Here is a 22,968-nt window from a genome sequence, read left to right as displayed (position 1 = left end):
TTGTGTCTTTTTCTCGGTCAGTCTGAAGGCATCCTAGGAAATATAACCCAGCCTCTATCTCCTGCCACCAGGGCATCAGTGGAGATGTAATCCTGTCCTTATTCCTCACTGCAGTGCCTCCAGGGAGCTCCGGCCATCAGAGTAACCCTCCCATTCATCTCCTGTCTCAGAGCCCCCTGGGAGAGGCAGATGCTGCTCCTTAGAACAACAAAGTAGTCTTGACCTTTTGGAGCTCGGGAGAAGAGACTGGAAGGTGAGTGCTTGGGTGAGCGAGTTGGAGCCCACAAATCGATGTGGAGGTGGCTTTGGGTGGGAGTCTACATGGGATCGTTCCCAAGGCTAGGGCCTCAAATGCCTCGGTCCTGCAGTGTGACCCCTGATTCCAGGAAAGGTGCCCCCGCCCCGCCTTCATCCTCCCAAAGATAGATGCTACAGAGACGGGAAGATCGGGCCTTGTTCACTGGTATAAAAATCTTTACTTCAGTATAAAATATTAAATAAAACAAATATTAATTAATAATAACAACGATGGTGCAACAATACTAATGTGACAAGACCTCTCCCGCTGGCCTGCAGCCTATCTCCAGCTTTTCTCCTCTGGTTCTGCAACTCTGTGAGACAGGTGTCTTGACAGCTGGGATGGCTGAGACCCACAGAGGGCGCCACACTGGCCTGAGGTCACACAGCAATTCTGCAGCGCTGGAAGCCGAGGGAAGGGCAAAGGGTTCCCCTGGATCCAGCCAGGGCAGGGGGAGTGTGGGCTTCAGGTCCAGAGGAGAGTGCCCCCCCATAGTCTGGCACTTATAAGCAGGGTGACGGTGAGGCTGAGGTGGGCAGGACCACGCCGGGTGGCACCCCCCGTGCGTGGCTGGCGATCCAGGACTGGATGGTTGCAGCCATTTCCAGAACAGCAGGAGACGTTGAGATGGGTCAGGCTGAAGGCTTCAGCCACGTGGAGACTTTGGCACCATGAGGGGGTTGCACAGCCTCTCACTGTGTAGCTTGGGTTGCCCAGGCCTGAGGAGAGAGAAGGCTGTGTGAGCTCCTGGGGCTAGGCCTGGAATTCTCCCCAGGTGACATGCCACCTTGTGGTGGGTGCCACCTGAAGAAAGCGGCAGTTTTAAATGTGGTCCCTCGGGCCCTTCCAGGGGAAGTGTGAAGTCAAAATTATTCTCATAATAATGTTAAAACAGCATTTGGCTCTTCCGCTCTTTTACGTGTGCAGTGGGGTTTTCCAGAAACCCTGGGATATGTGATCTTGCAGCCGACTGAATACAGAAGCAGATAGGAGGCTCCTGGGGTCCCAGGGTGGCTCAGTCGGTTAAGCGTCCGACTTTGGCTCAGGTCATGATCTCACGGTTCGTGAGTTCCAGCTCCGCGTCGGGCTCTGTGCTGACAGCTCGGAGCCTGGAGCCTGCTTTGGATTCTGTGTTTTCTTCTCTCTCTGCCCCTCCCCCGCTCGTGCTCTGTCTCTGTCTCTCAAAAATAAATAAAAGTTAAAAAAAAAACGTGAAAAAAAAAACCATAGGAGGATCCAGCTGTCTTCTCTTAAGCCAGGCATTAAAGATATTTGCAAAACGGTAGGCCCATGCCGGTCTTCTCATTAAATGTTTTCGTTGTGGAAAGTGGCATTAAAAAAATTTTTTTAAATAAAAAATATGTTCAGATGGGATGAAGTTTTATTTTAAAATAAATTAATAAATACATCTCACTTTTCACTTCTAATGCTGTAAATATCTACAGAGATCATGGACACAAGTAATGGTTTTTAAGAGAATGAGGAAATTTTGAGATGAAAAACGTGGAGAACCACTGGAATAGAGAGGCGGGTCCAGGATGGCACAGGATGGGAGCCCGTGATGTCCGTAGGAAGTCCCACCCACTTGGGGAAGCCCCGCCCCCAGAGAAGCCCACATTCTGTTGCTGAAACACCCATTTCCTAATGGAAGCCCTAATTCCTGACTACACTTTGCACCCTCCCAAAGGAAGTCCTACCTTTTCCACAGGAAGACCCATCTCTATCAGGGCGACCTCTAGCCCACAGCCTCCCACCCACCACTCTCCTTTCCCAGCCTCCTAGAGGGGCTCACCATTACTGCCAGTGGCTTCCAGACATTGACTCATGGGGCCACGGCAGGCAGTCAGGGAAGTCTCTTCCGAGGAACATCCATGGGTGCTGTTCCCCTCACAGCTGTAACACTGGAGGCCATTCAGAGGCAGGTTTTGAAGCTCCACAACTTGGAAGAAGACAAGGACACAGAAACCAAGGAAATTAGCACGGGGGTCTGGGCAGGTGGGGTGGAGGGGTGTCCCTCCAGGTATTACCTCCCTAGAACTGTCAACTCGCAGCCTAGAGATGTCTTGGAGCCACCTTGTGGTCAGGCATTTGAACGGCACTCTCTTCTGGCGGGTTCTTTATAGAACCTCTGAGAGAAATCCCACCTCCCGGCTCCTCCTGAGCCCCCATCTGGCCAGGCACTGGGCAAGCAGCTGTGGAAGACCAAAGAGTCCAGCTACCCTGTCCAGTATGGTGGCCACTAGCCAAGTGTGGTTGTTTACATGGGCACTGAAGTTAGCTCGTATTAACTACAATTCAAAGTTCAGTTCACGTTTCAAGTGCTCAATGGCCAGATGAGGCAGTGGCTACCATATTGGAAGGCACGGGTATAGAACATTTCCATCACTGTGAGAACTTCTGTTGGACAGTACTGGTTTATAACATGAAGGAGCTGGATTACACTGGAGGGGAGGGACAGGGACACGTTTCCCCGAGGACCATACTTCAAAGCAGAGACCTAACAAATGAGAAGTAGCCAGCTAGGCAAACTCCCGTGGGCGAGACGTGTTCCTAGAGGAGAGGGCACTGCATGTGCAAAGGCCATGAGGCAGGATGGAGTTTGGATCAGTGCAGACTGTGAGGCAGACAGGTGCTGATCACATAGGGCATAGGACGGCCTTTGGATTTTATTCTGAGAGCAAGGGGAAGTCGCCGCAGCGACTTGAGGAAGGAGGGGCCCATGCTTGCTCTGGTTTACATTTTTAAGAAATCACTCTTGCTGCTGTGCTGGGCACTGGCTGTAGGGTGCAGGAGTGGAAGCAGGGGGGCCAGCAAGGTTACTGTAACAATGGAGGCAAGGGCTCCAGGTGGCTCAGACCAGGGAGGTGAGCAGTGGAAAGATTCTAGGAAGCATAAAGCATGGGTCTTGGTAAAGGTTTGACGGGCTCATCGAATTCCCACACAACCCATCTTTGAGGACGGAGAGACCTAGAGAGGAGGGGTGGTCTGCGAGTGAGTGGCAGCAGCCTGGGTACACCTCCCTGCCCCGACCCCAGGCCTCGCGTGGCGCGCGTCCCTTGCCCCTCACCTGGACCCCCGTTGCATTTGGTGGTGTTACAGCACCGCAGGAAATGGAAGGTGTGGTTGTTGTGGAAGCCAGTGGGGCCTGGGCAGCCAGGAAGGTTGCCACAGCCGCGGGTGTGGTGCTCATCCCTTGGACTGCCTGTAGGGGGCAGAGGAGAGAGAGATCAGGCTACTGGCCAGGGCTGAGACTGGGTTTGCCCACGGCAGCAGTCATCTGCCCGTTTCCTGCTTCGCGGTTCATTACAGGACCCTCATCTTATTTGGGGCAGCCATTATCTAGCCAAAAGACACATTTTCCACCCGCCACAGGTGTAGTCATATGACTGAGTTCTGGCCAATGTGATATAAATAGATTTTATGCGACTTCCAGAAAGGAGAACCCTCACGAAAGGAAAAGTGCCTATTTTTTGGTCCCTTTTTCTCATTCTTCTTCCTAGAACTTGGACATGAGGTCTGGAGCTCTGGCAGCCATCTTGGACTATGAGGCAATCTTGAGAATGGAAGCAGAGACGAGAAGGCATCTGGGTTCCTGGTGACTGTAGAACTGTCCTAGTGGCCCAGGACTTTGGATCACTAGACTTTTGTGTGACAGAATTAACTTTCTGCCTTGCTTAAATGCTTGTTATTCTGGGGTGGTTGTTAAGTGCAGCCTTGGGACGGGACAAAGCAGGGAGGAGGAGCTGCTGGTGGGTTGGGGCTCACCTTCCAGGGTCCGGTGGGTCACCACCTCCAGGCACTGTTCTCCAGGACTGCGGCATTGCAGGCTCTGGACCCAGCCTCTCTCACAGCTCAGGTCTGATGAGGCGCAGGAAACACATTCAAGGTAACGGCTTCGGGTTCGGGGAAAGGTGGGAGGCCGACCTGTTTGGGGAGGGGCGGGAGGGTGAGACTCCCTGGGAGAGTCCCGGAGATCTAGTTCCCTTGAAGACTCACTTTAGCGTCAATTCCTCTTCATCTCACCCTTCAGCCAATCATCAAAGCCCTGCCCATCCCACCTCCTGAATCTTTCTAGCATCCATCCCCTCCCTTCCAGCCCCATGACCAGGTCAGACCGCCTTCAACACCAGGTTTGTCTTTGGCCTTCTGGTTTCCATTCTTGCCCCCCAACCCCACCAAGTGCATCCCCACACAGCCCTAAAAGGATGCTTCTAATTTTTTTTTTTAACATTTATTCAATTTTGAGAGACAGAGAGACAGAGCACGAGCAGGGTAGGGGCAGAGAGAGAAGGAGACACAGAATCTGAGCTCTCAGCACAGAACTTGGATGCTTCTAATACTTGAATCCGACTCTGCCTCTGCTCTGCGCAAAACCCCTCCATGGCTCCCCAGTGCCCTCAGAATAAAATCCAAGCTACTCAGCACGGCATTCAAGGCCCATCAAAGTCTGGGTCCTGGCCACCTCTCCTGCCTCATCGCCCTCCACTAGCCCCTCAGGCTCTACCCCTCCACAACTTCCCACAGCCCCTGAGTGTACAGGCAGAACAGGCTTCCTTGTTCCCTACTCTCCCTGTCTCCTCCTACTCATTTTTCAGGCATCATCTCAAATTTCACCTCCTCTAAGAAGTCCTCCCTCACCTCCCAGGCCGGATCAGGTACCCCTCTGGGGTCCCCTTCCAGCCACGCCCACTTTAGGTCCTCCCTGGGAGCCCCAGCAGGGTAGGTCCGGGGGGATGTCTCCATCATTAACTTGTCCCAACACCACCCAGCACAGGGCCAGGGCCAGAGAAGATATTCAATAAATATTTGTTAAATGAATGAATCAACAATTGATCAAAACTCTGCTATCATTCCCTGTGGTAGCCAATCTCCGAGCCCCCAGGACCCCTCGCTCCTGGTATGCGTGCCCTTATAGGGGCTGACCTGTATAACTAAGAGGAATATTGTGGAAATGATGGCATATCACTCTTGTGCAAGATCATAAAAGGCACTGCAACTCCTCCCTGGCTCTCTCTTGGATTCCTTGGTCTGGAGGGGATCCAGCTATCACGTTGTTATGACACTCAAATACTCCGCGTACTCGTCTACATGGCGAGGAACTGAGGCCTTTTGCCCAAGTCACGGGATCACATCGTCCGTGAGAGTGAAGCTCCCTTTGGAGCCAGCAGTCACCTTGACTACACCTACATGAAAGATCTAGAATCATCTGTGCAATCATCATCTGAAAGATCTAGAATCATCTAGAATCATCTAGATTCATCTGGAAGTTACTTCCAGATTCTTGACCTTCAGAAACTTTGTGAAATAATACACGCTTAATTTTGTTTCGAGTTTTGGGACAATCTGCAATGCGGCCACAGATAATTAATACACTCCCCAGTTGTGTCAGGGATCCAAGCCTCACTTGATCGATCTGTGAAAACTCGGCCTCTCACCCCTTCTAGTCCAGGCCAAGAGGATGAATTATTTTTCCCTGGAAACACCATAGCCATTTCCTCTGCCCAGGCCTTGGCCGACACCATTCCTGAGCCTGGCATGCCCTCCCCTTCCTGACCCCAAATATCCAAGTTGAGTTGGGGCCAAGTCTTGCATCAGAGAGAGGACGGTCTCAGCCCCTCTCTCAACTGGCAGGCCAGCTGCTGGAATTAGGTGAATCATTTACATCCAAAGCCAAATCTTCCCCAACCCTAAAGAAAAGTAACTAAAATTCCAACATGAACTTCCATGAAAACAACAACAACAACAACAAACACCATTGGGTTTGATTGCCGTCCCCACTCTCATACCACTCTAGGGTCCCCTGGTGAACTTTTCTATCTCATTCTTCTAAATGTGGGTGATCCTCAGGGCTCTGTCTCGGGCAGTTTTCATTTCTCACGGTACGCGCTCTCCCATGGGGACCCTATCCATCGACCTGATTTCATTTCCATGTGTTTGCTGGGAACTCACTCCAGGCAGGACTTCTCTCTGAGCTCCACATCCGTACACCCAACTGCTTCCTGGAGGCCCCCTGACTATCCCTCAAACACCTGAATCGCTACATGCCCCAAGGGGAGCTCTCCTTCTTCTCTAAACTGGTCCTTCGCTCCTGAATTCCACATCTCTGAGGTGGCCCCGTTCTTCAGTCCCCCAGGGCAGACATCTGGCAGGTTCCTTGATCCTCTGCATCCAGCATCAATTTGGATATTTCTAGTTGCCCCGTCTTCTAGCTCTTTAATCCTTTTGCCGCACTGCACACATCTTTTAAGCACATCTATTAGGCTGTTAATTTCAGTCACTATTCTGTATTTCCTGTTTGACTCTTTTAAAAAACGGACACCCACATTTCTGCTAAAATTTATCCTATTCTCTATTTTTTGGACTCTGTTGGTCATGGCTTATTTATTTATTTATTAAAAAAATTTTTTTTAATGTTTGTTTTTGAGAGAGAGACACACAGAGTGCGAGTGGGGGAGGGTCAGAGAGAGAGGGAGACAGAGAACCCGGAGCAGGCTCCAGGCTCTGAGCTGTCAGCACAGAGCCCGACGCGGGGCTTGAACTCACAAACAGTGAGATCAGACCTGAGCCGAAGTCGGACGCTTAACCGACTGAGCCACCCAGGTGCCCTGATTATGGCTATTTTAAATTTCCCTGTCGGGGCCCCTGGGTGGCTCAGTCGGTTAAGCGTCCGACTTCGGCTCAGGTCATGATCTTGCGGTCCGTGAGTTCGAGCCCCACGTCGGGCTCTGTGCTGACAGCTCGGAGCCTGGAGCCTGTTTCGGATTCTGTGTCTCCCTCTCTGACCCTCCCCCATTCATGCTCTGTCTCTCTCTGTCTCAAAAATAAATAAACGTTAAAAAAAATTAAATAAATAAATAAATAAATAAATAAATAAATAAATAAATAAATTTCCCTGTCTAATAATTCTACTATCTGAATCGTTACGGGTCTGTTTCTACTGTTGGATTTTTCTCTTGGTTTCCTGTTAATTGGTCCTTTTTATTTTCTTCGGGGTACCTTGTAAGTTTTGATTAGATGCCAGACATCACAATGAAAATTTGTAAAGGCTCTAAATAATGTTATTTTCTTCCCGAAAGGGGTAGGTTTTCTTCCTGCTGACGATCAGATGTAGGCATTTTTAGGGCTGGTCTATTTCAGTTTTGCCCTTACGCCTCGGGTGTGGACTGAGAGGAAAGCGTGGGGTGGTTACCAAGGCCTCTCTCTCTCCAACTTGGCAACTTTGGTCTTTCCAGCATCATATGCCTGCTGGAATCTTTGCTCAGTTCTGTAACTTCCCAGATACTATTTTCTGCTGAGTTTCTTGGAGTTTCACCCTATGCACATACAGCCTGCCAATGACTTAAAAGAAGTTTGCAAATCTGGGGACTCCCTTTTCTGTGGTTCCATGTGTTCCAGGATTTTACCACTCATTTTCTAGACACTCTGGCAGCCCTAGACTCTGACCCTTGTCTGCTCAGCCTAGTGATGATCTCCCTTATTTGGGTTCTATTTCCTCTCCTCAACAGTGAATGGGAAAGTGCACCCAAGGAAACACCCAGCTTGTCTGCATAACTCAACTTCTGTGCTTCCCTTATTTCAAGGATCGTAGCATCTCAACTTCCTCTCTTCATTTGCTGCTCTCCAGTGACCTCAAATAATTATTTATAATTTGTCCAGCTTTTCTGGCTGTGACTGGCAGATTAGTCCAATACATGTGATCCCATCATGACCACAACTGCAAACCAACCTCCATGTCTAATCCATCACTAAGTCCCGCTCATCTACCTGCTAAATAGTTCTTTTTTAAAGAATATTTATTTATGGGAGCACCTGGGTGCCTCAGTTGGTTGAGCAGCCGACTTCAGCTCGGGTCATGATCTCTCGGTTCGTGAGTTCGGGCCCTGAGTCAGGCTCTGTGCTGACAGCTCAGAGCCTGGAGCCTGCTTCGGATTCTGTGTCTCCCTCCCTCTCTCTCTCTCTCCCTCCCTCCCTCGTTCATGCTCTGTCTGTCTCTCTCTCTCTCAAAAATGAATAAAAATTAAAAAAACTTTTTGTTTATTTATTTATTTATTTATTTATTTATTTATTTATTTAGAGACAGACAGACAGCATGAGTGAGGAAGGAACGGAGAGACAGAGGGAGAGAGAGAGTCCCAAGCAGGCTCCACACTGTCAGCACAGACCCTGATGTGGGGCTCGAACTCACAAACCTCGAGATCATGACCTGAGCTGAAACCAAGAGTCAGATACTCAACCGATGGAGTCACCTGGGTGCCCTCTCTGCTAAACCCTTCTTCAACCCACCCCCCTTCTCTCCATCTGCATGGCTGACATTCTAAAATTTTTTTTTTCAACGTTTTTAATTTATTTTTGGGACAGAGAGAGACAGAGCATGAACGGGGGAGGGGCAGAGAGAGAGGGAGACACAGAATCGGAAACAGGCTCCAGGCTCTGAGCCATCAGCCCAGAGCCCGACGCGGGGCTCGAACTCACGGACCGCGAGATCGTGACCTGGCTGAAGTCGGACGCTTAACCGACTGCGCCACCCAGGCGCCCCTACCCACTGTCTTTTTAATAATCTGACTCCTACTCATCCCTCAAGATCCAGCCTAGTCATTGCTTCCTGTAGGAAGACTTCCCTGACCTGAGTCCAGTATTTCCCCCCAAGGGTCCCACAGCCCCAACGCTTCATGCCTCCCGGCCCCGATCACTCTGGTGTCTGTTTCCTTTATCTCAGCCCTGAAAGTTCTGGACTATGTTTCCCCATTACAGCTCTGACCCCTCTGATCTGTTTCCCCATCCTGGCGCTGACTAATCTTAGCAGTCACTGTCTGGTGATGGGTCTCTCACCCCCACTCCCACCCCACTGGACTGTAAGCCCAGTGGTAAGGCCCAAAGCTGTCCCGGTCACCTCTGTATCCCCAGTATCACATAAGTACAGGATGGGGTTTAACCAACTATTCCAGTCACCGCCTGCAGGATAAAATGGCCTTAGAAATGGGGCTGGTATAGTTTTACTACTTACTAAATTACTGAATTGACAGCTGCTGCCCCAAGCTTGCTGGTGGACCCCTGGCCACTCCCAACTCTCTCTTTATTTCCTTAAAATTTTTTTTTTTGTAATGTTTATTTATTTTTGAGAGAGAGAGAGAGAGAGGGAGAGAAAGCATGAATGGGGGAGGAGCAGAGAGAGAGGGAGACACAGAATCTGAAGCAGGCTCCAGGCTCTGAATTGTCAGCACAGAGCCTGACGCGGGGCTTGAACCCACGAACCGTGAGATCATGACCTGAGCTGAATGCTCAGATGCTTAACCGACTGAACCACCCAGGCACCCCCCCGCCAACTCTCTCTTTAGAACCCTATGTTCCCAAGATTCATCAGCTAAGGTGGGAGGGGGGTGCTCCAGGAGTCTGTTCTGACTGGTCAGTGCCTTATGCATCAACTGATATCGTTAAATATTTTGAATATTATCTGCAATATTCAATATTTTGAATTATCTGCAATATTCAATATTTTGAATATTATTCAAAATAATATTTTGAATATTAATTATCTAATTAATTAGAATTAATTGAGTCTACTCCATTATTAGTGCTTTCCTTATGCAAATCTAACAGCAAGATGATGCTAGTGACCCTTCCCTGAAAATAAACATCTGGGGGCGCCTGGGTGGCTCAGTCGGTTAAGCGTCCGACTTCGGCTCAGGTCAGGATCTCACAGTTCGTGGGTTCGAGCCCTGCGTCGGGCTCTGTGTGGACAGCTCAGAGCCTGGAGCCTGTTTCAGATTCTGTGTCTTCCTCTCTCTCTGACCCTCCCCCGTTCATGCTCTCTCTCTGTCTCAAAAATAAATAAACGTTAAAAAAATTAAAAAAAAAAAAAAAGAAAGAAAATAAACATCTGATTCAGTCCCCGCCAACAGATGGAAGTTTGAGGTCAGGAAGGATGAACAAGAAACAGTGCAAACGCAGGTGCTCTGCTTAACTGACGTCATTGTGACTGGTCTGGACTTAGCCAATTTCCTTCCTCACCAGGTCCAGAAAGAGGAAACGGCATGCATGACCAAGCAACATGGATCCGTTGCTTCCTACCCTCTCCTGTGGGAACTTGAGCCTTTCTAAGGCTTTTTGTTAGACGGGCATTTGCATGGGGGCTGGTGGGGACAGGATCAGGAGAAGGACGAGTTTAAGTCAGAGATGGTGCGGGGGTCGGGGACGGCAAGGGCTGCCCAACTCACCAGCTCTGGGTCGGTTGCACAAGTCAGACCCACACACGGCCTCCGTAAGAGTGATGATCTTCACGCCTGTCCGATAGCTCATGGTCCTGTTGCTTTTCTCTGGGTGAGCACAGCCTCTCTCCACCACCTCCAGCTCGTCACCTACTGTGAGGAATGCGTCTCTGTCACCCCAAAGGCTCCACTGGGCTCAACCGGCCTGTGATACTCCTGGTCATATGGTCACCCACTTCCAGGGCTGACCTCTTCTCTTGGGGCCAGCTGTCTCCCCTCTCCCCCTCCCAGCACAGAGAACCTACTCTCTCTTAGGGACAACACTGTTGTGGAGAACTTCTGGATCCATCTACCCCTCCTGCCCAGCTTAGCAGTGAGATGCCTCTAATAGGATTTTTTTTTTTTTTTAAGCAGGCTGCATGCCCAACGCTGGGCTTGAACTCACGATGCTGAGATCAAGACTCAAATGCTCCACCAACTGAGCCACCCAGGCTCCTCTCTAATAGGAATTTTTAAAGGAAAATGTTACAAGCTTGCCAAATAGTATAAGAGAGTGATATAGTAAATATTGTGTATCTGTCACCAAACTTTATAAAGTATTAGCATTTTGTTTCAGATATTTTTAAAAAGGAACTTAAATTTAAAAGATACATTTAGGGGTGCCTGGGTGGCTCAGTCGGTTAAGCGTCTGACTTCAGCTCAGGTCATGATCTCAGCCTGTGAGTTCGAACCCCGCGTCGGGCCTCTGTGCTGACAGCTCAGAGCCTGGAGCCTGCTTTGGATTCTGTGTCTCCCTCTCTCTCTGCCCCGCCCCTGCTCATGCTCTGTCTCTCTCTGTTTCCAAAATAAATAAAAACATTAAAAAAAATTTTTTTTAAGATACATTTAAAGTCTCCTGATCACTCCCCCACATCCATTGCCCTTATGCCCTGCCCAGAAGCAACTACTGGCACAGACAATTCTCACACTGGGTGTGCCTAACATACTGTTGTTTATTTGGGCAGTGTTTATTTATTGTATATTGTTACATACTATTTACATTAAAAGGTATCATACTCTGCAACGTGCTTTTTCTCTCTCAACCTTATGTTTTTTGAGATGTATCCACTTTAATGCCTACAGCTCTAGTTCCTTCATTTAAACTGCCTGCAGCATTCCATTGTGTGCTTATGCCATGTTTCTCCTCTGCTGATGACTAATCTGTATCACAGACGTCACTGCTGAGAACCTTCTTATACACGTGTCTCTGGGCACGTGTGTCCAAGGTTCTTCGGGCTTTCTATATTCCTAGGAGTTGAACTGCTGGCTGTGGGGTATGCTAATCTTCACCTGTACGAGATATTGCCAAATTGGTCTTTGCGGGGGATGCACCAATTTACCCCCGCTATTAACAGGGTCTGCAGCCTCACATTCTCATCCATTCTTTGCTTTGTCAGTGTTTCGAATGCTTGTCAATCTGGTGGGTGTGAAATGGGGTCTCCTTGTCTTTTTCCTTTGCACTTCCCTGATTACTGGTGAGATGAGGGTTCTTGGCCACTCGAGTTCCCTGCAGGAACCAAGTGCGGGAATCTCACCTTCCCACATGCGCATGACCGTGGTCCTGCAGAGGTCCTGGCCCGGGGCACACTCTTCCACCTGGCACTTCCCGGTCCTCCCACACAGCATGCACTGCAGGCCCCAGGAGGCTGGGGGAAGAAAGAGGAGAGGAAAGATTGTTATAGCTCCGTGCCAGGGTCCCCCCTTGCCCCTTCATGCCCCAATACCGGGACCAAGTCTCCAGGCCCTGTGCACTCAAGTTTATGCTCCGCGTTCGGCCCGACCTTTAGTTACAACACTGGGTTCAGGCCAGCTGCTTCCAGTCTATCTCTAGCCCCACGTTGTATCTACGTCCCCCTACCCTAAAGTTCTATCCCCGCCCACAATACCTCTCTAAAGTCCCGCCCTGGCTCATTTTCCCTTGAATTCGGTACCCACGCGGGGGCCAATCCTGAAAGTCCAGTCCTCACCCTCTGTCCATCTGGACCGTCTAGCCTAACTGCAGTTTAGGTGCTTCCCCCCACCGCACCGGGCCTCGGTCTATTCTGCCTCTCAAGCTCTCCGAGGGGCGGTCTACGCTCACCCTACTGCAGCTGATCTTCCTTCTACCCCACTTCCCCGTGCCTTCCACCAACTATCCCCCCGTTAACGACCCCAAACTCTACTCTTTTCCCAAAGTTCTCTCCCCGACCATCAGCCCAGGCCAAAGTTCTAACTCCGCCCACCAGACCTCTGGAGGTTCTAACCCCCACTACTGTAGCCTCGGTCTAAGTTCTCTCCGGGCTCACCGTGAGCTCCTCCCCCGAAGCGCTCTCCCCGCCCACAGGCTCCTCCCCCAAAGCTCTCTCCCCGCCCACAGGCTCCTCCCACGAAGCTCTCTCCCCGCCCACCGGCCCCTTCCCCGAAGCTCTCTCCCCGCCCACCGGCCCCTTCCCCGAAGCTCTCTCCCCGCCCACAGGCTCCTCCCACGAAGCTCTCTCCCCGCCCGCCAGTTCCTCCCGAGGTTCTAGCCCCAGCCCGCTCCACGTCCTGCGGTTATAACTCCGCCCACTAGCTCCGCCCCAGCTCCTATCCCCGCCTACCAGGCCTCCCCTGCAGTGGGTCCCTTCCCCACCCCAAATTCGCACTCCCCTGGAGTCATTACTCATTCTTGGCCACGAATGATCCGGAGAGCTTTTCGGGTTATTCAGTGTCGAACCACCCCGCAACCCCCGTTCCCGCCCCGCCTTGACTCAGTTCCTTCTCAATTTCCTCTCGCTTTTCAACCCTCTCCGGTACATTTCCGGGGAAAAAGAGTAGAGAGGGTAGCGTCGGCCAGGGGACAGTGAAAGCAAAGGTCCTCGAGGTTCGAGGGACAAGCCCTGGATCCCAAGCCCCTGCCTCCGCGACGTTCGGCCTCCCTAGACCTCTGGTAAAATGAAGCTCCGTCCTCCCTGTCTTTCAAGCGGCTGGTCGGTGGGGGGAGATCCGACAGCGTGGAGAAGTCTGCGCAACGTTCCTGCTGCGGGGTCAGAATCCCACTTACTCAAGGGCTGGCTGTGTGACCTCGGACCGGTTACTTAACCTCTCTGTGCCGGTTTCCTTCTCTGAAGCAGGGCCAAGACTAGTCCAGCCCGTCCAGTTTGAAATTGCAAGGAAAGCGCTTAGAAGAGCGGCCGGAATAAAGAACGCACTCACTCAACGGTGGCTGTGGTTAACTACACGCCTTCGCTCGACTAATATTGCCTGAGCACCTACTGTGGGCCGGGTACGGTGCTGTGTGGGGCTGCAGACAGCAGGATTATTATTTGAGTGTGTGGGTGGGGGGTGCTGGAGACTGAGCCCTCGCCCTCCAACCCGTCGAACTCTGAGGCCACCGCCCTCCCCCACCCTCTCCTCTAAGTTCAAGACCCAGCTCCCCGCTCAGAGGTTCCGGCATCCAGTCCCTACCTGGAATGCAGGTCTGAAACAGCAGCAGCAGCAGCGACAGCAGCAGCGGGCGGCCCATGTCTGGTGGCAGCAGGTCCTGTCGGCGGCCTCCCTGCACCTCTCAGTCTGGCCTGGGGAAGGAGACAGTTTTGTGGCCCCGGGGCTCCTCCCAGAGATTTTGCGAAAGAGCGAGTCAGCCCCAGATGCGTGGGTGACTCCCTCTCCTCCCCCCACACCCCTCCTCCTCAAAAACTTCCTTTGCCAGGGCGCGGCCGGCCAGGAGTAGGGGGGCTGGCTCTGCTCTGACTCATGTGTAGTGGTCACGGGCCGTCTCCAGTCAGCCGAGGTGCAAATTCCAATTCTCCTGCTTCCTGCTATGGGGCCTCGAGCGAAGGACCTCAGCGGGCCGGTTAAAACTCCTGATGGGACATTTGATCATCAGTTATTGTTAACGATTTCTGTTAGTTTTGTGAGAAGGGATAATGGTGTTGTGGTTATGTGGGGAAATGTCTTTATCATTAGAGATGCACGCGGGAATATTTGGAGGTGGAATAATGTAATGTCTCTAATTTGCCTTAAAACACTTGAGCCAAAAAAGTAGATCTTGCTGTTATGAAAATGGTTTTGCGGTTATGCGAGAAATTGTTCTTAGTTTTTAGAGACGTTAACTTAAATATTTAGAGGTGAATGTCACTGATGTCTCAGTTTACTTTAAAATGCTGTAGGAAACAAGAAAGGCAGAATACTTGCATCAATTATATCAGGGTAACCAGGGTAACTGACTTGCCATTCTGTCTCCTTTTCGTTGTGTTTGTAATGGTCCCTAATAAATTTTTTAAAAAGTAAAATAGGGGTGCCTGGGTGGCTCAGTTGGTTGGGCGTCCGACTTCGGCTCAGGTCATGATCTCCCAGTTCGTGGATTCGAGCCCCGCGTCGGACTCTGTGCTGACAGCTCAGAGCCTGGAGCCTGCTTTGGATTCTGTGTCTCCTCTCTGCCTCTCCCATGCTCATGCTGTCTCTCTCTCTCTCTCTCTCTCTCAATAATAATTAAATGTTAAAAAAATGTTTTTTTAATAAAATCACATGTAAAAGATGAAACAGTCTAGTGTCTCCATCTCGGGGTGCTTCTGACCGACCAATCAGAGCAATTTAATGCAGGTGGAATGTCTGAGGTAGTTGCTGGTCCCCAAGGAAGGCTCAACAAATTCCTTCAACATTTACCAAGGACCTACTTTGTACCAGGCACTGGTCTGGGGACTGGGGACACAGCAGGAAACAAAGCAAAGTCCCTACCCTTGCCAATGAGGAGTAAACATGTGTTGTTTAATCTACGGTTGTCAGGCAGTGATAAGGAAGGTGGAAAGCAAACCGTGGTGAAGGAAGTGCAAGGGCACAAGTGAGGCATGGCTAGTTTAAGTGGGGTGATGCGGAAGAGCTTCCCTGAGCAGGTGGCCTGTGAGCAGAGGCTGAATGTGGTGAGGGCAGAAGCTGGGCAGATGGCCCGGGAAGAGTTCCAGGGAGGGGCCGCAGCCAGTGCAAAGGTCCTGAGGTGGGAGTGTACTGGTGGGATCAAGACCAGGAGAGTGGCCAGTGTGGCTGGAACAGAATAAGGGAGGGAAAGAGGAGTAGGCAATGGGTACGTGGTACTCCCTCTACCGCTCTAATAACAGGTATTGCATTATTATTCTTACTAATTCATTGAAGCCTTAAGGTAATAATTTTAAGGTAAAGTAAGAAGAGTCACCCCAAAATCCTATCTTCTAATAGGCAGTAGAGCCTAGTGTTTGTTTTTTTCACATTTATTTATTTTGGAGAGACAGGGTGAGACAGAGTACACGTGGGGGAGGGGCAGAGAGAGGGGGGGACACAGAATCCGAAGCAGTCTCCAGGCTCTGAGCTGTCAGCACAGAGCCCCACGCGGGGCTCGAACTCACAAACCGCGAGATCGTGACCTGAGCCGAAGTCAGGCACTGGTCCTACTGAGCCACCCAGGCGCCCCTCCATGCCTGCCTTTCTTTCTATCTCTCGGCCTCTTTCTCTCTGTGACTCGTTCTCAAGTGACACACACCTGTGAGGTCCAGTGACGTGTCATGAGAGGGGGCGGGCAGGAGGCTGGTTCCATGTACAATCCCAGAGAAGCTCCAGGAATGTCAGCTCCTTCCTCCTCCTGACTCACCTGGGCCTCGCCCCTCTCCTCCCTGACTGCTGGGCCCTGAGGGGGGCCTGCAGGTTTCGGGGGCTTCCCCTAGCTGAGGAGAGGAGACTCTCATGCAGAGTCAGGGAGAAAGACCGTGAGAGACAGAGACACAGAGAGGGAGAGACGGTGAGAGGGACAGAGTGACAGATGGCGGGGAGGAGAGGAGAGGGGCCATGGACAGACTGATTCAGGGGCAGCCAGACAGGGAGAGAGATCTCTTCGCCTGAGAGGACGGAGACGGAGAGAAATAGAGGCACAGAGACAGAGAGAGGCAGACACAGAGGCAGAAGCAGAGGGAGTTGGAGAGCACGACACCCAGTTCCTTCAGAGAGAGCAAGGGGAGACACAGAGACCGCGTGTGTGAGTGCATACCCACGACCCCCTCAGCTTCTTGCCACCAGCCCGAAGCCCCTGACCTGGCTGTCAGTGGGGGCACGGCTGTGGCTCCAGGGGACACTAATGTGGCTTTCCCATCCCGGCCTGGCCACCTCCCAGATGTGGTGACATCACCTGTCAGGGCCTCCCTCTGCAAAAATGGGCAATGAAAGAGGAACCCCACCCACCCACCCACCCCAGGAAGTGAAAGAGCTGGGAAACTCCTGAACTCCACACCCCTCTTTCCCCATTTTCCAGGCAGAGAAACTGAGGCATAAAGGAGAGACTTTATTTATTTAAAAAATCGTTCTAATGTTTATTTATTTTTTATTTATTTAAAAGAAATTTTAATGTTTATTTATTTTTGAGAGAGAGAGACAGAGTGTGAGCAGGGGAGGGGCAGAGAGAAGGAGGGAGACACAGAATCCGAAACAGGCTCCAGGATCCAAGCTTCCAGCACAGAGCCCGATGCGGGGCTCGAACCCACAAACTGCAAGATCATGACGTGAGCCGAAGTTGGACGCTTAACCGACCGAGCCACCCAGGAGCCCCACTGAGGGCTTTATCTTTATAACTTGGTGAATCCTCACAGGATCTTGTTTTGTAGTTGGGGGAACTAAAGTTTAAAAGAGCATGATTGGGGGCACCTGGGTGGCTCAGTCCATTAAGCGTCCGACTTCGGCTCAGGTCACGATCTCGTGGTTCGTGAGTTCGAGCCCTGCGTCAGGCTCTGTGCTGATGCCTTGGAGCCTGGAGCCTGCTTCGGATTCTGTGTGTCTCCCTCTCTCCCTGCTCATGCTCTGTCTCTCTCTGTCTCTAAAAAATAAATAAATGTTAAAAAAAATTTTTTTTAATAAATAAATAAATAAATAAATAAATAAAAAGGCATGATTGGCTGAATAATGGCAGCCACAAATCTCCAGGTCCTAAACCCTGGAATCTGTGAGTGTTACTGTTTGCGTAAAAGGGGTCTTTGCATTTGTGATTAAGTTAAGGATCTCAAGATGGAAACATTATCTAGATGACCCTTGTGGGCCCTTGATGTAATCACAAGTGTCCTTACAGAGGGAGGCACATGGACATTTGAATATACACAGAGGGGAGGAAAGCAGGGTCAGAAAGAAAAGACACTTTGCTGCTGGTATTTATTTATTTATTCATTCATTCATTTATTTAGAGAGCATGAGCAGGGGAGAGGCAGAGGGAGAGGGAGAGAGAGAATCCCAAGCAGGCCTTGCACCATCAACACAGAGCCCAACACGGGGATCGATCTCACGAACCCACAAGATCATGACCTGAGCTGAAGTCAAGAGTCGGACACTCAACGGGCTTGATTTTGTCCCTTTAAGACTGGTTTTAGATTTCAGATCTCCAGGGCTGTAAGAGAGTACATTTCTGTTGTTTGAAGCCGCTAAATTGATGCTAATTTGTTACAGAGCCAACAGGGAACTAATACCAGAGGCTGTCACTTGCCTGTAATGGCCCGGGGGCACAGAGTCAGGATTTGGACCCAAGCTGCCTGGCTCCAGGGCCCACGTGCAAAACCATCACGGTGAACGTTGCCGCTCTGGGGGGGGGACAAGAACCAGGAGCCGGAAGCCCCCAGCCTCTTTCCATCCGTCCTCCACTGGTGTTCTTGGCCGCGCCTTCCCCTGGCTTCTGGGGCAGGGGTGACTTGGGGAGGGGAGAAAAGATCTGCTGAGTTAGTGCAACAAAGACAATTTCCCCATGTCTAGCACCTTGCAGCTCAAGTAACACCACTAAGTTGCAACAGCAGAAATAATCATTGTACTTCAAGGGCTAATGTTGCTAATAGATAAAGAGCCCTGATTGAGGGTTGACTGTGTCTTCCTTGGCCTCTCCAGTCCCCCTCCCCCCATAAAGAAAGAAAGAGATCTATTGAAATCCTAACTTCTAGTACTCAGAATGTGACCTTATTTGGAAATAGGGCCGTTGTTGATGTAATTTGTGAAGATGGTGTCATAGGGGAGGAGGCGGGGCCCCTAATCCAAAGCGGCTGGTGTCTTCATGGGAAGATCATCACATGAAGACAGAGACACAGGGAGAAGGCCATGGGATAAAGGGAGCAGAGACTGGAGTCAGGGAGCTGCAAACCAAGGAATACCAAAGATTGCCAGCAAACCAATAGAAGCTGGCAAGAGGCAGGAAGGACTCACCCAAGAGGGTTTCAGAGTAAGCAGGCCTGCTGACACCTTGCTTTTGGGTTTCCAATTTCAGTTTCCAGCCTCCAGAATTGTGAGACAGCACATTTCTGTTGTTCTTTTGTGCATTTCTGTTGTTCTTTTTTTTTTCCCCCTGAATTCAGAGTAATGCCTTCTAGGGCTACAGCAGCTAGTCCTGGCACTTTTTTTTTTTTTTTTAATTCTTTTTTTGGCGGGGGGGGGGGGGGGGAGAGAGAGCGAGTGGGGGAGGGGTAGAGAGACAGAAGGAGAGAGAATCCCAAGCAGGCTCCGTGCAGAGCCCGATGCAGGGTCCGCCGGGCACTTCTGTGATTCTGAGTCATCCTGTCCGAGGCTCCTGGTTGCCGCAGCCTCAGGAAACTAACACGGCTCCCAAGAACTGGCAGAAAATTAGCAGAGGACCTAAGAGGAAGCATGAAAGCGATACTATGATGCGATTCGCATCTGTTCGCTTTTGCTGTGTTGCACCACCCCAAAATGTGGCGGCTTAAAACAGCACATATTACACTCGAAGGCTCTGCGGGTTGGCCGGGCCCAGCTGGTCCGGGCTGGCTCGGCTGGGCCTGACTGGTCTTGGATGGCTTCACTCGTAGGTCCTCGCTGGGCGGGCTGGGAGGACCGGAGCCTTCCTCTGAGTGGTCTCCGCCCTTGCAGGAGGGGAGCTCTTTCGTACAGTGGCAAAGGGGTCGCAGCAGCAAGACGGTGACAACAGAAGCTGCAAACTCTCCCGAGGCCAAGACTCAACTCATGCAACATGGCTTCTGCCACCTTCTATGGTCAAAGCAAGTTCCGAGATTGGCTCAGAGTGGACGAGAGGGAGTTAGACTCCATCTCTCTCTCTCTCTTTTTTTTTTCAAGTTTTTATTTAAATTCCCATTAGCATACGGTAGACTCCATCTCTCTCTCTCTTTCTTTTGATGTTTATTTATTTTTGAGAGAGAGGCAAAGAGGGAGACACGGACTCCGAAGCAGGCTCCGGGCTCTGAACCGTCACCACAGAGCCCGACGTAGGGCTTGAACTCACAAACTGCGAGATCGTGACCTGAGCCGACGTCAGACGCTTAACCACAGAGCCGCCCAGGTAGACTCAGAGTTCATGGCCATTTCCATCCTACCACGGCCCTTTCCCCTCCACGCTGGCAAAAATAAAACCGAGTGATGATACGCAGAGTCGGTGAATCTGTGCGGAAGCCGACGCTCCCTGACGCAGCTGGTGTGAGCATAAATTGGTACAATCCCAGGAAGGGTGATTTTGCAATTGTTCTCAAAATGACAAATGGAGACAAACCTTTTGACACAAACCACTTACCGCGTGGGGGAACTTGGGGCGTGTGTGAAACTATCGTGGTGCAAAGTTCTTTGTTGCCACAGAGTTTGTAATCACAAACTGAGGGAAAATACAGAACTGTACGAAGGTCCACTTATCGAATGGAAGAAAAGAAGGAAAGAAGAAGCTGTAACTCTGGTTACATTATTTTCAGGTGGAGAATTTTAGGGACGGGACGGTGCTTCAGTTTACTCTGTGGTTTGAGCATTGAAGGCGGGTGTGCGTGGGCCCACAGGCTTGTGTGGACATTACATAATTCCTCCTATGTCCCCTCGCCTCTGGGTTTCATTTTGTTTTGAATATATATATATATTTTAAAGTTTATGTATTTATATTGAGAGAGAGAGAGAGTGCATGTGTGAGTGGGGGAGGGGCAAAGAGAGAGGGGGAGAGAGAGAGAATCCTAAGCAGGCTCCGCATTGCCAACGCAGAGCCCGATGTGGGGGTCCACCCCACGAACCGTGACATCATGGCCTGAGCCGAAATCAAGAGTCGGGTGCTCAACTGACTGAGCCCCCCAGGTGCCCCTCACCTCCAGGTTTCAAAGTAAGGGCAAGAACATGTCCTTTGCCTGCCTGCCTGTCCTTCACACACTTTACCTCGTGTTTGTGCAACTCCAGGCCCGTTGCGGAGCCTGAGTTATCAGCTAACCTTTGAGGAGATAGGAGATAGGTTTGTAGTCACAAAGCACCAGAGGGACAAAGGTCCCTCCTCCCGGACTCCAGACTCCAGACTCCAGACTGGGGCACCTGTTCTCCCTTCTTCCCTCTTCTCCTGGACCAAAGGGTTCTGGGTCCACTGAGAAGGCGGTGGACCTCCTCCAGAAGCTTCTCCCTGCCACAGCACCCTGTCAGGCTCCCTCCTCCCTTAGGCCCAAGCTGCTTTTTTTTTTTTTTTTTTAATTTTTTAATGTTTATTTATTTTTGAGGGAGAGACGGAGTGCGAGTGGGAGACGGGCAGAGAGAGAGAGGGAGTCACAGAATCCGAAGCAGGCTCCAGGCTCCGAGCTGTCGGCACACAGCCCGACTTGGGGCTCAAACTCACGAACCGTGACTTCATGACCTGAACCAAAGTCGGACGCTGAACCGACTGAGCCACCCAGGCGCCCCTCAAGCTCCTTGATTATACCCGCTGATTGAGGGCCCCGCCTGGACTCTAGGGAGCCCAACAGGCCTGCGGCTGACCTTGGACTGGCTCTTTTTCTTGTTTGGGATCTCTCCTCTGAGCCAAGGGGAGAGGCCAGCCCCAGCCTTGTAGGGCACACTGCTAAATGTGCTAAATGACAATACACAGTGCCTACTGTCCTCAGTGTTCTACGTACATTGACTCATTTAATTCCTCAATGCAGGCCTTGACATAGGTCCCCCTCCTCTCCTTTTTTTTTTTTTTTAATATTTATTTATTTATTTTGAAAGAGAGAGAGAGTGTGAGCAGGGGAGGAACAGAGAGAGAGGGAGAGAGAGAGAATCCCAAACAGGCTCCGAGCTGTCAGTGCAGAGCTTGACCTGGGGCTCGATCCCACAAACAATGAGATCATGACCTGAGCCGAGATCAAGAGTCAGGTGCCCAACGGACTGAGCCACCCAAGTGCCCCTCTCCTGTCCTCATCTGACAAAAGAGGAACTGAGGCCCTGGCAGGTGACGTGACTTGCCCGAGGCCACTGAGCTTGAAGCGGCAGGACGGGAACTTGAACCCAGGCCATCTGGATCCAAAGTGCTCATCCTCTTCTGGAAGCGTGTGTGCTTTCCTTAGAGCCGGAACATCGCTAGCGGAATCCTCCCAATGGGAACACGGCCACCATGTGCCCAGCGTCAGCAGGAGAGGGTGGAGTGTGCCAATTTAGTGGACGGACGCACTGAGGACTGAAACCAAGGACGGGATATCCCCAGAGATATAAGTCAAAGGAGAGGCAGGTGGGGAGGTGAAGCAATGAGGAGGTGACTCTGACGGAGACCAAGCATTGGGGCTGCGGGCCTCTTGTGGGGTCCTTGAGATCGACCTTATTCCCATTAAATGGATGTGCAAATCAAGGCTGCCCAGTCAGAGGCAGGGGCAGAAGAGAAATGCAGGCCTCATCCGGCTGAGGCAGGCCATTTTCTAGGTGAGGGTGGGGGGCTGTCTTCCCTCTTCCCTCTCCGTGAGGCTCAGCAGTCAGGTCAGAGAGGCCTGTGTTCAGATCCTGGTTATGCCAATGTCCTCGCTTGGTGGCTCTGGAGAAGGGCCTTAATGGCTCTGAGACTTAGTTTCTTTCCCTATAAAATGCGGGAAATTCGGGGCTCATTTAAACTGTACCAGCCGTCAAACTATGGAAATACTTCCAGATTTGGTTGGTAGAAATCTGCTAGCTGTCCCGAGACCCCGAGCGCCCCTGTGGCATGCCCGGGTCCTCCCGGGCACCCCCATGTTCTAGCAACACCAGGTCTGTGGAGGCCAGCAGGCCTCGTGGTTACTGTCACAGAGGCTGACCTGTACCGATAGACGGTCAAATATCGGAATACTGTATCCCTTCTAGGATTGAGGGTAATGGCTTGTAGACTATGGTAGGGATTCAGTGAGCTAACGTCTCTGTGGAATGATCAGGAACGCGTTCATAATAGCAATGGTAATGCCAGCATGCCCTTCTTTCTTTGGCCATGACTCTCCCTCTTGCCTCTCAGGACTCAGTTTCCCCATCTCCATGCTCCTCCCTAACGCCCCTGCCTGCCCCCCCCCCCCCCCCACCGCTGCCAGGTGTCCCAGTGGCCAGGATGGAGGGTGGGGCCGCTATCTCCCTCACCTGTTTGCTCTCTCTCTTCTAGGCCTGCCAGTCTAGCCCTTGCATAAAAGGCCAGGTCACCTGTGTCCTGCTTCCTCCCCTCCAGCCTGGATCATGCTCCAGCTCCTCACCAGTCTGGCGCTCTTGGGAGCGCTGGCCACCCCA

The 22,968-nt window shown here is 51.2% G+C and overlaps 1 protein-coding gene across 2 annotated transcripts; it reads right to left on the bottom strand.

The window, feature by feature from the left end:
• Positions 1-446: 446 nt before the first annotated feature.
• On the bottom strand, positions 447-14,279 carry PLAUR (plasminogen activator, urokinase receptor). Of its 2 annotated transcripts, none has more exons than XM_019434551.2 (7): positions 13,969-14,279; positions 12,078-12,188; positions 10,513-10,653; positions 4,064-4,222; positions 3,366-3,500; positions 2,091-2,237; positions 447-1,017 (listed from the first exon to the last, which is right to left on the bottom strand). In XM_019434551.2, the coding sequence occupies exons 1-7, from the start codon at positions 14,024-14,026 to the stop codon at positions 764-766; spliced, it is 1,005 nt and encodes a 334-aa protein (XP_019290096.1). In that variant the 5' UTR covers positions 14,027-14,279; the 3' UTR covers positions 447-763. The 2 variants fall into 2 exon arrangements, with proteins under 2 accessions (XP_019290096.1, XP_019290095.1); XM_019434550.2 differs by having other exon boundaries at positions 10,513-10,656; positions 13,969-14,277.
• Positions 14,280-22,968: the final 8,689 nt, after the last annotated feature.

Source organism: Panthera pardus, unplaced genomic scaffold, assembly GCF_024362965.1.
Source record: "Panthera pardus isolate Hobbes unplaced genomic scaffold, ASM2436296v1 HiC_scaffold_18, whole genome shotgun sequence".
Classification (NCBI taxonomy): Eukaryota; Metazoa; Chordata; class Mammalia; order Carnivora; family Felidae; genus Panthera; species Panthera pardus.
This window is presented reverse-complemented; position numbering and strand designations above follow the sequence as displayed.